At 39.1% G+C, this 15,759-nt stretch overlaps 1 protein-coding gene across 1 annotated transcript; it reads right to left on the bottom strand.

The window, feature by feature from the left end:
• Nucleotides 1-591: 591 nt before the first annotated feature.
• rflna (refilin A) lies at nucleotides 592-14,699 on the bottom strand. The gene is made up of 4 exons (XM_047382265.1): nucleotides 14,457-14,699; nucleotides 14,013-14,362; nucleotides 3,888-3,997; nucleotides 592-3,814 (listed from the first exon to the last, which is right to left on the bottom strand). The coding sequence occupies exons 2-4, from the start codon at nucleotides 14,229-14,231 to the stop codon at nucleotides 3,481-3,483; spliced, it is 663 nt and encodes a 220-aa protein (XP_047238221.1). The 5' UTR covers nucleotides 14,232-14,362; nucleotides 14,457-14,699; the 3' UTR covers nucleotides 592-3,480.
• Nucleotides 14,700-15,759: the final 1,060 nt, after the last annotated feature.

Genomic DNA, 15,759 nt, shown 5'->3' with positions numbered 1-15,759 from the left:
GTCTTGTGCCAAAACGCATTCTGTAGTTCTCAGATTAAAGCTTTTGATAATGTTTTGATCTTTTTAACAAATTACAAAAATGATGTGGAATGAAGAGTGCCCTGCAAAAGTAAATGTACCCATATTTTGTCATCATAAAATCACAATTTTACTTTATTGGGACTTATGTGATAGACCGACACAAAGTAAAAGCACAAAGCACATCATTTATAATAATGTGGCATGCATTTTTATCATTCCCTCTTTGATATTCTAAGAATTTTGTTTTTTTGAACATTCAGCATCACGCAGTATGAAACCTTTTGCAAGGTATTTACTGTTTTAGAAGTAAAGATTTTATCTTTTGTTTTAGAAATTAAAACAGTTTTTTGTTATTTCGTTGGACCCAAACCGTCATAGATAAACCTTTGAACAAAGAATCCTGCTCTGGGCTGCTCCCATCAGCTCTCCATCAGGGGGCACCTCAGTCCTGTTTGGTTCTGGAGAAGGACAGCTAAATGATAACTTCTTGGTTTTAAAGCCTGATACAATAAACCTAAAAGAAGGAAGAACCACAATGTTTTCAACTTAAAAATGAAGGAACAAATACCATTTAGGAATTCCCTTGTTTTTATTCATTTAGGTTATACATCTTTTTAAATAATATCTCTCATCAGAACTGGAACAATGATTGATGTACAAAAATATAAAGAGAATTATGAAGTGCCTCGATGCCACATATACAATAGGACAATATTATACAGTATCAAATGTTATGTCAAGTGTCAGAAGACAAAAGTATCACACATAAAACCACCAATGTATTAAATTTAAGATCTATCAGCTTTCATCAAAACCCAACATCTCATAGACTGTCAACACATGACTAAATCAAACGTCCTCCCAGGAACCTCTGGCTTGGTAGGAAAAATACCTCCATGAGAACTAATTCCTTCTCTTTTTCTTTCTTTGCAAATAGACTTTCTTTCTTAGCTCTTTCGATCTGCACTTACTGTTCTCCCCTCAGTATCACCCATCTTAAAGTACTGCTGCACTGCCTCAGCATCACATCCTCCTCTTAGTCCACCTCCACAGTTGACCCGGAGGTTACTTCAGACTAAGCATTGGCCGGTGCCACTCCTTTAGTGGCGACACGCAACTTTTGAGGCAGCCAAATTAGTCTTTTCTGTGGGTCGGACAAAAATGTACAAGCCTTCTTTCGGCCAGCTGTGTGGAAGTGTGCGGCAAAAGGTGGGGGAAAGACAGCACTTTCTCTGGCATTTCATTAAAATAAAATCAAAAGTTTTGAAAGCGTAATGTTTTAAAAACCTTATCAGAAACCGGCCCATGCTTACTTCCAGTAATGCTAAAAAAAAAGAACAGACAGTCTCCAAATCTCAACTGAAAAGAGGAATACGTGTTTGTATACCATGGGAAATTTGAGGTGAAGTCTGAATAGTTGTCCTATTCAGCAACCTGAATATTTTTTTAAAGATACAAGAGACACACGTAAAGAACAGGAAAAACCTTATTTCTTTGCCAAATAAATTTGACGTAGTTTCATGGCTCTGCTTTAAGCACGCTAGGTGTGGAGAAGGAAATTGACTTTGGAACGAGAAGGTCCAGAAATTCATTACACTGAACACAAAATAAGATTTGATATTCATTTTAAATTAAACAAACCAATTAAGTTAATTTTGCTTTCAAAAACTTCAAGTTTACATTTATTTGACATGAGTTTTTTTTAATAAATGATTAACATAATCGAAGTGGTTATCATCTAATCTAGAGCAGCATCTGAAACAGACTGATGCTAGACTAGCTAACAAACTGGAAAGGTTTCTTGTTTTTAAGTCCTGAAGAGAAGGTTGCTGTTACTAAACCTTGAATCAAACAGGTATTAAATTAATTTTGGATTTTTGAAAAAGGCTATTAGCAGTTACCTTACATGCAGTTGAGAACTCTCTTGACGCTGTCATTTTGTATAATTTTAGATTAGTCGGTCTTGAAGGCTAACAGCAGCGTTGTCTCGTTTGCATTGGGTGGCTATTTACATGGCTTAAAGAAGGCGGTCCACCACCAATAATCTTCCTGTATGAAACATGTAATGTGCATGGAATATGTTCCAGTCAGAGTAATTGTATGACACAAAAGTAACATAGTGTAAGGATCAATACATTAGTGTTAACCTAAAGCACTTTTTGTTTTTACATTTTACACCCCTTAACGTTTATTTAGGATGATTACTCTGACAGAAGCTGAGTCACATTTTCCATTCAAATCTATTTTACACAGGAAGGTTATTGGCGCTGCACTGCCCCCAACCTCCATTTCCTGTGTGAACAATGCTTGATTTCTGTGTAAATAAGCGCCCAATTCAAACGTGGTGACAGTTTAAATAGTTAATAAAATAGCGTTTGCATTAATCGCCATAACCTGTTTGAGATTTAAAATGTTTTAAGATCATGTAAATTAGTTTGGGTCTTGGCTCCTCTCGAACTAGCTGTTAGCTTTAACGTCTGGATCCTACTAATCTGGATTTATACTAAATGAAAATGCCTTATTGTGTTGTGGTTAACTCCACCATTTGGTATCGAACGCAGGTTCAAACTGTACAATGACTCTCATCTTTCTAAAACGCCTTGCCCTCCACTGACTTATAAAAACAATGTAATCTTACAGCCACACAATCTCCAAAAATATCTGTTTCTACATTTTAATAAATAAAATTAGGTCAACCTTATTTCTATGCCTTAAATGTGACCACTGTTTTTCTCTCTGCCCTTCAGCACTACTTACAGACCAACAAGAAAGGATCCTAATGAAAAATAGTAAGCTAAATTGGTGGTATATGGGATGGATTTCGGACAGTTTAAATAATCACTTTCTGCTCCTTCCTCAGTCTAACCTCCAGTTAAAGACGAGATGTTGTTCAGACACACTTTGGAGCTTTCCGTCTGCGCGTATGGAGTTACTCAAAGGAAATGAACTATTTTTGGTCCACTTTTCAGAGGCAGCACAGAAATTCCCCACTGCTACGCCAGGTCCTCTGAGGGAACTGTGACATGTAGAAAACAAGTGCAATAAAGACATATTCAGTACACTTTGCATCAGAGCTACTGGGTAAAATCCACAGCACGTGTCAATTTTTTTTCCTCTATATACAGACACCAGGAATCTGAACGTTACCATCACCAAGGCTCCAGTCCCACCTGAAGGGAGAGCACAGGCCCCCAGCTTGTTAGCTCTTGCGTTAAATAAGACATGAACCACTGTAGTGCAGCTGCAGAGCACTAAGAGCCCCATTCAAGACTGCAAGAGAAATAAAAAAACAAAATACGCTGAATTATTTCCAGAGCAGGGTTTAAACCGGCTCCAGGCATTCCCTTTCAGTGTGGATCTTTCCAAATTCCTTATCGTCAGAAAAAGAAAAAAAGAATAGAAAAATTGAAAGTTCAAAAGAAATCCATTGATGGCACCATGTAGCCCCGATCCTGGGCCCTACAGGTCCTCAGTGTAGATTATGCAGGGGCTGGTATCCTCGCTGGACTCCAGCTGCACCGTGGAGACGAACCAGCGGCGGGTGCCTGTGGGATTGTAGTCGAGGGTGGTGCGGTAAGTGTTCTTGGTGTGTTTTGGGTAGATGATGGTGGTGCTTTGGTAGCTGACGGGCTTCTGCCGGGGCTCCAGGTACACTTGTGTCTTGTAGCTTCTCCAAGTGCAGTTCTGCACCGCCACCACCGTCTCGCTGAAGGAAGTGGGTATGGGAACCGGGGCGCACAACACCCGGTCTCTGTAATGCTTGTCGGAGTCATACTTGACCGCAGATGTGCACCTGGAAAGGAGAGGGGGACTGTTTAGAAAAAGATCAGTGAAAAGACAATAGAGATGACTATATGATGTCTTACTTGATTTCCTGCTCTGGTTTGGGGTTGACTTCAATGCTCTCCCCATAGAACACTGGGTGCATGCGAGACTTTGGGTCTGTTCCTGCACAGTTCAGCAGCAGATAGGGCAGCTGTAGGAAGGGCACAAAAACAACACTCACCATCTCATAGCAACATGTATGACCTGATTAACTACGTATTAGGTGTCCCTTCAAGAACCTCTTATAAAGAGAAATGCAGCCTTGTTGAGGGGTTTCAACAGATTAAACTACTACAACCCGGCAGTCCCCACCCTCACTCTGCAAACACTCCCTGGTGAGAGCTGTTTTCATGACAAAAGCTGGACACAAATCACAGCACTCAGACAAAAGCCACACTTCTCTCAGTATTTTTATAAACCAATATTTCTTCTTTTGTTTTTGAAAAAAAATAAAAAATCTACTTTTCGATGGAAAACACCACAATACCTATGTCCTGTCAGCAGGTGGCAATAGTGTTGACATTATTGACATCAGTATCCTAAAGAAGGTACTGAGCATAGCTAAATCAGTGCACATTTTTTAAATGCCCACTTTGGAAACCCGTTTTTAAAATAATCTCAGTTTTGTCCCCAACATTTACATTTACGTGAGGACGTATGCTTCAACTGCAGAAAAGAAATCTCTGTTTTGCAAAATCTGTTAGATATCTAACAGGTAATTTTAACAGGTTAACTGTTATGTATCTATGCTAACAATGGTTATATCATGGTTTTAAAAAGTTATGGTTTCAAAACCACTCAACTTTCCTGTTATACGCTCCTACGGTATAAAGACTTTCATCAATGTCCCAGAGAAAGACTGTACAGACTATCGCATTACGCAGTGCCGCCCAAAGGCAAATTCAACTCTTTGCCAAATCACTCCAATTACAATAAAGATGTTTTAAAACTGCAGCCAGCAGGCTAATTTATTCTTGTTATAAACTACCAACCAACATCTAGTTTCTGTTCACAAGGCCTTTCTTAAAAATCAGCATGGGTTCTATGAATTATAGGATGTATTTTCTGCATGTTCAGGGTTTGCTTTCATTGATATCCAATATTTTTCTAGTTTTTGACAAAAAAAAAAAAAAAAAAAAAACAAGTGACAGTTTGAATGTGGTATATTATAATGTTGTTAAAGCCAGATGTTACTCTGAAGAAAGGAAAGTCTAGACAAGAAAAATCTGTGAAATTGTGCCAGAACATAAAAAGCAGAATGGCAAAAAGATATAAAATTCTGTGCATTAATATAGTACCAGAGGTATGTGTTAATACTATATTTTTAGCTTAAGTCATTTCAATTAAAAAATGTATTGAACACACCAGCAAATAACAGCAATATTCACACACTCAAAGGAGTGGACAGAAGTATAAATTTATAGTATCCCATCCCTTCTCCTGCCACATTATTACCATAATTTCTTTTTATTTAAGAAAAACATAGGCCTAATAAATTTCATATACAATTTGTAATTCAAAATTACGGAGCCTATGAAGGGACATGGGGGGATTTTTTTTTCTTTTTGCGTTCTCATGCAAAAGTCGATGTGTTATCTCGCAATACTTTTTGGGATAGTTTCCAAACTAGAAAACTGCAAAAATGGAACAAACACTACACCTGAGAACTTTACTGAGTTTTATTTTGAAACTGATCCTAAAAAAAATATTAATTAATATTAATCCTTCGCATGGGTGCAAATGAAAAAATCACCCCATGTCCCTTCGTGGGCTGAAAAAAGTGAAAAGACAAGAAAAAAAAAGTGTTTCAAAATAAAAATATAGTTAAAACCTGAAATGTACATGCACTATGAAAACACACATAACCTTTTATTCCTCTCAGTCTGAATTAAAAAAGAATAAAGATTTCCTTTTTAAGGTCAGTTAGGATCACCAAAATATTTTTTTTGATGAAAATCAGAATTATAAGAGGAAGATTTATTTAGAGAATTGTTTCTCTTTAACTTTCTTTAAGGTCAGAAGTTTACATGCATTTCCTTAAAATTTGGTGGCACTGACTTGTTTGACCTTTGTGAAATGTTTTGGGTGTCCCACCACAAGCTTCTCACAGTAGTTTGCTGTAATTGTGGCCTTTTCTTCCTGACAGTATTGGATTAATTGAGTCAGGTTTGTAGGCCTCCTTAACTCTGCCCACAGCTTTTCTCTGGGTTTGAGGTCAAAGATTTGTGATGATCAATCCCAACATTAACTTTAACCTCTTTGTAACCAGTTTTGCTTTATGCTTTGGCCATTGTCCATATAAGAGTCTCTTTTTAATTAAATTCAATTAAACTTAAAAGTACTTTATTAATCCCAAAGGGAATTGTTGTTCTAACTCATACTATCCAAGTTTCTTCAAGGAGTAATTGTAAATGGAGATAGGGAGTATCTCCTGTAGCAGTCAGTATTACAGTGGATCTAAAGAAGCCTCTTACTGTACGGCAGTCTGATAAAGAGGATGCTCTGGTTGTCCGTAATGTTCTTCATCTTATGAGGTTGCAGAGCAGTACCTAGAGCAGAGCGAGCCTTCTTTAACAGCTTGCAGAGCTTTTTTAAGTCTGATTCTCCCCAAACCTAAAGGTCCTGTTTGATATCTTGAGATGCTGCTTCAATATTGGCACATAATGTGTACCAAGACAAAACATAATTCTGCCACCTCCATGTTTCACAGTTGGGATGGTTTTCTCAGGCTGGCAAGCTTCTCCCATTTTCCCTCCACCTGTAAAAACTAGGAGTGCATCGATTGCAGTTTTCTGGCGAATTGCTGATCTTTAAAAAGCCTGACCTGCTAATTCTGATTTTAGCCGGTACCAATTTTTTGATAACTGACACTGTCAGGTGTCATAAGGTACACCTTCAATGTTCCAGTCTTATTTTATTGAAAACACTGAACAATACAAGCATGTTTTACTTGCATATGAGGTAATGCTCTCAAATATAAATGAAACGTTTAGAGCATTGCTGTTCCTTAAGGCTTTAATTTTTTACATTTTAAAAGGAAACAAAACTTGCAAAACAGGTTAGACAAGTAGATAAGATTGGTGGATAAGATCGGTTTCACATATATGTATCTGCCGATCACCAATCTCCCAAAATTAAGGAAATCGGGGCCGATCAATCGGTGCAGCCCTAGTAAAAGTAGTTATGGGCAAACACTTCAATTTCAGTTTTGGTGGACCACAGGCCAAAAATTTTAATCTTTGTCCCTGCATGCATTGACAATCTTTAATCTGACTTTTATGAGACGTTTGGAATATTGGGATTTTAGTCCATGTTTGTATATTTGTTTAAACATATAAATGTGTCACCGTCAGGCTTCTGGAAATAGAAAAAAGTTGAATAGAAATGGCCTTTATTGTCTCGCAGTCGTTACATTCAGGAATTGTATCCAATGATGAAACAGACTGGATAATTTGAGGGATTTTACACACACGGAAGCAACATGTTTAAGGTGTTGCCTTCACAGGTTTTACTCCATTTAACTCTGTGTTGTTTAACCTATCAGAAGCTTAAAAAGCCATACCATCATCACCTGGGCTTTCCCAATTTTTTTAAAGGTGTAGTGATATCAGTGTATGTAAAAGATCTCTCAATATTCTGGTATTTAGCAACTAGCAGTAATGTTGATCATTTTGTCTGACCTAAAGCAGAAAAAGTTTACACATCAAACAGATGGAAAAAAATGTGTTTCTTTTTACAAAATGAGTATAAATATCTGGTAGTTAACGTTACTAACTGTAACAGCAGTAGGACTAACTGCTGATTTTCTGTTTGGCATAAAAGCAATTACATTACATTTGTGTTTTAAATGTATCTTAATGTCTTGAAATCCTGTTATTATTACTTAAGGTGATACTGTGAGAATTTCAAACTGTGTCAAGTCTGCGGGGCAGCTTGGAGCCCAGTTGAGTGAAGGAAATGGGTAATGAGGTGATGGAGAAGTGACACAGCAAAGATCATTAGGGAAGGTCAATGCTAAAGTTTAAAACAACAACTGTGCCAGTGTTGGAGACGCCGTGTGCTGCTCCGTCTCACTTTGCCCATTCGTTTAGAGATTATTTTTCTGTTTACTTAACTTTGCCTTCCTTTAATAGCTGCTCCGGCTGCCTCTAATGATGGACTGTTCTGTCGTGACTTTAAAAAGTAGATAAAATCACAGTTTTTATGTCTTTATATAGCTAAATGTATGTAAATAATGAAACAAAATTGAGATCTTTACTTTAAGGTGGACTAAAGTAGGGAAGCTGGCTGTTTAATAGTTAGTCTTCACTGCATCACTGACTCTTTCTTTACAAAAGCCACACCTGAAACATCTGAAACTCTGATCCCAAAGACTGACAAGAGTAAGGAGGTGCCTTTTTATTTTATAGATTCAACAATCCAAGAACAAACATTCTTCTAAGATTTATTTTCAATAAACTTGGTACAAAGAAAGCAGGGAAGACTTTCATTAGTAGGGTTGTGTTTAATGTCAAACTGTCCATCTCCAGCTCAATGTGCGGGTTGGCTCGTCACCCGCCTTGTTCCTAGTTTATGCCCAATAGGGAACATTTGGAGAAACCACAAAATTACAACGTAAACTGTGTGGATTTCAGCAGAATATCATGTAGGCTAACTTAGAGACAGGACACAGACGGCTACAACCAAAGCATTCTGGCTGGTACACAAACATAACAACCAGACAGATGAAGGTACCAGCAGCAGGATTAACCAGATTTTTCTGTCTTTACCAGAACTGTGCAAGAACCAATATTACCCTCATTAGATTAGAAAGGGGATACACATTACCTTCTAAGATGTTCATATATCTAGATATATGATCTAGATCATATATCTAGATCTTTTTCAAATTTCAGCACCACTATAACTACAATTCAACTACAAATTTGATTGTATTTTACTACAATTTCATTTGATAGACCAACACAAACTAGCGTATAACAGTCATGTTGTAGAAGGATGACACATGGTTTTCAATATTTAAATTTTTTTTTTTTTTTACAAATAAATGTCTTTGAGTGATATACATATGAATTAGACTTCACTGAGTCAATACTATAATAGAAACCGCTTTTGTTGCAATTAAAGCTGGAAGTCGTTTGGTCCAGAAACCAAAATATTGGACCATTCTTCTATGCAAAATAGTTCAAGTTCAGTCACATTGAGAGGAAAGCATCTGTGAACATCAGTTTTCAAGTCTTTACGTGTACTATTAATTGGATTTAGGTCTAGACTTTGACTCTAATGTGATTATAACACCTGTTGGAAGGCCAACCTTCACCCCCGTTTCAAGCCAGGTTTTCTTCCAGCATTGCCATGTATTTAGTTTCATTCATCTTCTCATCAGCTCTGACCAGCTTCCCTGTCATAAGGGTATTTTATGTGAAAAAGCCACACAAATTGTAATGTGGAAATAAAATTATGCATGAGCTTAAAAACTGCTTACTAATTGGTTACTATAACATTAATGTGGCTGGCCTATTTTGATGCTGGATCCAGTCTCAATTTAATAAAGTTGGGATGGTTAAGATCATGGTTTTCTATTGGTTTTTTTTCCAAACTCAGGGTTTTAAGTCCTGCAACCTTTGGATGTGCCTCTGTTTCAGAACACCTCAATCAAATAATTAAGTAATCAGGGGGTCTCTGTAGAAATGTATTCTATGCTAAGGAGGTCATTCGCTGTGCCTTTCTTTCAACAATAGTTTTCTTTTTCCCGCTGTTCCATAAAGACAAAAATTTGTGAAATGCCAGACTAGTAGTTGTCCTGTCAATAGGATCTCTTCAGCTCCACTGAAGAGTCACCACTGGTCTTTTGGCTGCTGCTCGGATAAATGCTATCCTTGCCCAGTTTGTCAGTCTAGGTGGATAGGCATGTTTTCCAGTTGTACCATTCTGTTTATATTTTTAAGATGATGGATTGAACAATGCTCCATGCTAGCTTGGGATATTGTTTTATGATCTAACACTGCTATATACTTCTCCACAACCTTCTGCCTGAACTGTTCGCTGTATGACTTGATCTCCATGATGCTGTTTGTTCACTAATGTTCTTTAACAAACCTCTGAGACCTTCACAGAACAGTTGGATTTATACTGAGAGTAAACTGCCCGCAGAGGAACTCTGTTTACTTCTTAGGTGACATCTAAAGACAGTCGGTTGCAGTGAATTTTATTTAGAGGTACCATCGTAAAGGGAGACGAATACAGATGAATGCTACATGTTTCAGATTTGTATGTGTAAGAGAAAACTGAAAACCATATATTATTTTCCTTTTGGGCTGCACGGTGGCGCAGTTGGTAGCACTGTTGCCTTGCAGCAAGAAGGTCCTGGGTTCAATTCCCGGCCGGGGGTCTTTCTGCATGGAGTTTGCATGTTCTCCCTGTGCATGCGTGGGTTCTCACCAGGTACTCCGGCTTCCTCCCACAGTCCAAAGACATGCCTGTTAGGTTAATTGGTAACTCTAAATTGCCCTTAGGTGTATGAATGAGTGTGTCCATGGTTGTTTGTGTGTTGCCCTGTGATGGACTGGCAACCTGTCCATGGTGTACCCTGCCTCTCGCCCATAGACTGCTGGAGATAGGCACCAGCTCCCCCACGACCCACTATGGAATAAGCGGTAGAAAATGACTGACTGACTGATGACTATTTTCCTTTCACTTAGCAAATATGTACTGCTTTGTGCTGGTCCATAACATACAATCTCAGTAGTTTGTGGTTCTAATGTGAAGTGAAAATGTAGAAAAGTTCAAGGGGGATGGAAACTTTTGCAAGGAACTTAAAGATTGCAACCAAGGTGCTGGTATAAGTCTTCCTTAAAGACCTCGTCAGTGAAATGCGTATTGTCTAAAAATGTTTACTCTTTAAATTTGACACAAGTATTTAATATTTTGCCCCATACAGACACTGTTCCAGCACTGTGGAGCTCTGCTGTGTTTAGTTGTGACTCTCAGATTACACACAGAGGAGGCTGTCACATGCTGTGGTCCAGCCGCACATGCCACTAGAAAAGACGGGCAAGAACAGGCCAAGGGCAGCTGCAGATTGCCGTGTAGAAGCTCGTCTTACCTATATCACACTCTCTGAACTGCTCCACAGCTGCTGGATTTGCCACTCAGGCCTGAATGAAGTGAATCGACAGGCGGCTCGTTTTCTGGAGCCACAGCTCCAGAAACAGACTGAATAGATCGACTTTCTCTCTGCCCATCCAGCACATGAGCGGAGCGTTTCAGCCATTGCTCCACAGAGAGTTCTGGCAAAGCGTGCAAAGCAAACACTCATGAAAGGAGGGTAGTCACCTCCAGGCAGTGTATCCCCCAACAAGCACTCAAAGCAGAAACCCGCCTGGAAGCACAGTTTAGCCCAGAAGAAATAGTCTGCAGCTGAGCAGCCCACACAATGTACAATGCACAATGCAGAGCTGCTGAGAGTAGCGCCAAGCAAAACACAGATTTCCAGCTGCCGGCGGTTCTTTACGGCAAAGTCTCAGACTTTACATCCTGTGTTTGAACAGAATTTGATAGAAGTGCATCAAACTATTTAGGAGCAGTAATGAAATTTGACGCCAACTCAGGGATCTCCTTTAGCCGATATTGAACTTCAAGCACTGTTTCTATGCCGTCTAGAATGTCTGGAATTTGATTTCTGTATTTTTCAGGCCTGGATAAGTATGGAAAAAGAACACAATAATTTGGAAGATTGTTTGTATTTCCAGGCTTTATTCCCTGTCCTGTCTAAATGTTCTCTCCTTCCTTACTTGTATACTTCATTGTGTCCTTCCTCCCTTATGTCCTTTGTTCTTTTCTTTTGACATAGCTTCTTTTCCTCCTTATGTATTTTTTCCTTCAATGTGTTATCCTTCCTTTGTTTTTGCCCTTCTTCCATGCTCTTCTTGTTTCATTAATTCTGTCCATTTCATATTATTCCTTGTACCCTTCCATCCTTTATTTCATTCCTTCCTGGTGTAAATCCTTCCTTATGTCCTACATGATTTCCTTTCTTGTTTCTTTTCTTTCCAAAGTGTTTCCTTTTTTCACCTCAAGAACTTACTTCCTTCCTTCCTTCTTTCCTTCCTTCCTCAGTCCCTTCCATCTTTAAATCCTCCCTGCTTTAGAAATAGCTGCCATGAATCCATTGTGAACTTTTTTAATTTAAAATGAACATTGAGAAGTCTGGAAATGTCTGGAATTTCTACTTTGAAAATGTGTTGGAACGCTGATTTAAGGATTACCAGACTGCAAACATTGTCTATGCATTTCAAGTCAATCTTGTAAATATCTTCATATAAAAAAGAAAGGTGAATATGTGATTTCTCTGCATCTTCTTTTTGATTTTTAGCTGGAGTTGGTAAACATAACATTCTCAACATTCATCTGTGTTTAGAAGTTAGAGGTCATCAAACACTTATGCAACAGCCTGCTGCTGCTCTAACAAACTCTAGTACCTTAAAAGAGACCTGGGGGATTGTTCTTCTGTGGTAGATGAAAACAACACCAAAGCAATTTCGTAGCCTCCTTTGCACAGTTTACCAGTCACGCCGACCTGCACAGACATGTTCTGAGAGGCTTTGGAAACGGGAGTGACCTGCATTAGATTTTCCCTTAAAATCAGCCCTTCAGCGTTTGACACAAAAGGTCACAGCAGACTGTCTCATTTTAAAAGATGAGAAAACATTTGCAGATGCCATAAATCAAATCCTGTCACTTCTAGGTGACTGTACCCAGCTGAATAAGTGCTTCAACATGCACTGGTCATTTGGATTACTGACAGCACGCATTTCTGAAAGTATACCGTCAATTTGAGCACATTAAGTAAATGTCTGCTGATGCAGAGAGCTTAAGCAGCTTTCAGGGGGAACACAAGTAAAAACCAAATGTTGCTTTTATTTGCAAATCTGAATTATAGCATTACTACCAATGTTCACACTGAAACTGGGTCACGTCTGCTGAATCCAGACCCTAATGAGTAGGACTTCTTTGTCACCCCATAACGTGTGTCTTGAGCATAATAATATCAGTGATTCAGATGATTATTCATTTTTGGCAACTTTGTGTCTCACTGAGAATTGTGCTTGTGGGCTTGTTCAGGTTTTACATTGTACAACCAGACAGAGTTTCTCATTAAAGCTGTAATTTTTTTAAACCTTTTATACTTGGACACTGGTAACAGACCCATACGTTGTCTACAGTAACACAAACACCTGAAACCAGCAATCTTTTTTTTTTTTTTGGGTCTAATATACATCTATTTTATTTATACAAAGCCCTTTTAAGAATTTAAGATTATTTCCACCACATATTATTATGCTGTATTTCCTGAACTGGATTTAGTGTTGGTCTACAATAAATGATAATAATCTAAAACTATACATATACAGAGAAGGAATTTTTGATCCTGACTGACTGGTCCTTAATAAAGTCAAAGAAGAGGAATGATTTTCTGGTTAAATGAATCAGAAATGGTCAAAATTACACTCTGAATGTTAATTAGATGTACAGCTGCTTCACCTCAAACAGCTTAGAGAGGTCCAGTCCTGAGTTACAAGCTATTAGGCCATTGAAACAGGTTTAAACAGAAATCCAATGGGGGATTTATGGAAGGATGCTCAGGAGCAGCCTGCTGGTACATTTTATTTTAATCAAAATGGCTGAAGCAAAAGTCTTTAACAATCACAAAGGATTTCACATTTTATATTCTGCTCGTCTTTACTGTAGCATGCTGTAATTCTGCAGACAACCCATAAACATCTCATGTGGAAGGAGTCCCAGGACCCCTGTCCTTGTGACACCAGTATCAACTAGGTGACCTTAGCTGGAGCCCAGCTGATGCCTCTGCATCCTCCTAATGATGGCCAATGACATATCCACCATGAGAGCAGGATCAGAGGGTTGCAACTGAGGAATTCCACGCAGACGGAGAGACAACTTCCAGATGTGTAAGAAAGAACTGATCTGAAATCTGTTTCTGCTCAAAAGTTTAAATTCTCTCACATTTTCATTTCGTCTCCCATTAACCCTATTTTATTTATTTTTTTATCATGAAATCATTCATTGTGACATTGAAATTGGCTGTCTGTAAAATAAAAATGATTCTGAACCTAAACCAGTTCACACAGTGGAAGCTTTCTTACCAGTTTGCCCTCTCTGCTCTCCTTTCTGTAACATCCATAATTGCTGTCGAAAGGCGTCGCGCAGCCGCCGGAGCGCGACTCGATCAGGGCCGGAGACAGCGCGCAGAAGGGCGGACTGGGACTGGGGGGCAAGCCCGAATCCGGACTGTCGAGCAGCCCTTCCCGGTTCTTTCCTTTAAGGCTATCATCCATCGCTTGTAAATGTAGATGACCCACCATTTCTGGGAAAGCTCAGTTGGAAAAACCTCTCAGAGTCGACCTGGCGAGCTTTTGTTTCCTTTTTATTATTTTATCGCCTCAAACTGCAGCGCTGAGAAGAACCAACCCCTTTTACTTTCTGAGTAAGGTTTCTGCGTGGGGAAAAAGAGGTTCGAACATAAGGAGATGGGACTCAGTCAGTGGATATTAAAGTGTCTATATTTCTCACCAAATTCTAGTGCCTACCTGCGCGCCGAGAATGGTCCTATTTAATCCACAGAGATATTCCAAACTTTGACTAATAAACCATGGGTTGCAACTCTTATTCAATGTGTTGCTGTTCTTCATTTAAAAACCCAGGGGAAAAAGCCTCTGGAAATAAAATAAATAAAAAAAAAAGCCAACTTTTCGTCTGGCACCGATCTGGAAGAGCTCCTCTCCTCTGCTCCGCACTGTTTCAGTGCTTCCGTGGACTATGTGTGCTCTCAGGAGGAGAGCTCCCTCTTGATTATCCTGCCAGCTTCTTTCTTCCCCCCCCCCCCCCGGTTCTTGTACCTGGATCCAGTCCAACCCCTCATGATCTGGATCAGTTCCACGCACGACCGACAGGGGAGAACCCGTAACTTGTCTCTTGCTGTGCCGTGGAGGCTGTGGGCTTTAAACTGAACAAACCTGCAGTCTGATACAGTTGCTCAGCGCATTTGGTAAATTATAATAGCAGGTGGCTATTGATGAATTGCGCCGTTTAATAATAAATAAGAGGAGTGGACAAGGAGTGACACTGCAACAAGTTAGTTAGAAACAGTGATCTGTCTGTAACATGGTGACATTTTTTAAAGAGTTGGCCAGGTGGGGTCACTTATAACCTTGCACGACAAAAGCAAAGGCCATAACAAAATGTCAGGAGTCTCATTATGTTGGAGGGTAAGCGGAACAAATCACAGCATAGGCATAAATAGAAATAAATAAATTAACTCTCCTTCCTTAAACTGTACTAAGTTCCCTTTCTAATTTAAACGGATATAAATTAACTTTTCAATTATATTAGAATTTATGTAAAACTGTATCTTCTGCATAATGATGAATGGTAGATCCATGTTCACAAAGAACATTTATTTAATCTGCTCGGCATTAAGTCAGTAAGAGAGGGGTTTTCTCTACGCATGTGTGTGTGTCTGTCTGACTATGCAGACGGGTGTATTTCAGGACTGGGTGGAGATGGGTGGGAACGCTTCATCCACCAGTAACCAATTAGGCTGTGTTGCACACCTCTCACACATAATCATACACTGGCAGGGCAGTGAAAACAGAGCTGAACACACAGAAGTCAACAGGACAGCTACAGGACAGCTACAGGACAACATCTTAACCGTTGCTGCTGGTTTGCTCCATCTTGTACCTGGCGCTGCGTCCACCAGCAGTAAAATCACAACATAAATAAAAGGCAGCAGAGAACAGCAAAGGACTGGTTGATTCAGGTTTTGATGGTCTACCAGCTCTCCATGGGTATTACCACAAATTGTCAGTAGATCATCCTTCAGCTCCTATA

Source organism: Girardinichthys multiradiatus, chromosome 12 (assembly GCF_021462225.1).
Source record: "Girardinichthys multiradiatus isolate DD_20200921_A chromosome 12, DD_fGirMul_XY1, whole genome shotgun sequence".
In the NCBI taxonomy this organism is placed as follows: domain Eukaryota; kingdom Metazoa; phylum Chordata; class Actinopteri; order Cyprinodontiformes; family Goodeidae; genus Girardinichthys; species Girardinichthys multiradiatus.
The sequence above is the reverse complement of the archived record's forward strand: the minus strand, read 5'-3'. Positions and strand labels throughout refer to the sequence as shown.

Excerpts from the sequence above, each read along its gene's own strand:
- rflna (XM_047382265.1), bottom strand. The coding sequence starts at position 14,231 with ATGGTGGGTCATCTACATTTACAAGCGATGGATGATAGCCTTAAAGGA. Across the intron at positions 3,998-14,012 it reads AGAGCAGAGAGGGCAAACTG|CTGCCCTATCTGCTGCTGAA; the intron begins GTAAGAAAGCTT and ends CCCTTCCTACAG. Across the intron at positions 3,815-3,887 it reads AAACCAGAGCAGGAAATCAA|GTGCACATCTGCGGTCAAGT; the intron begins GTAAGACATCAT and ends TCTCCTTTCCAG.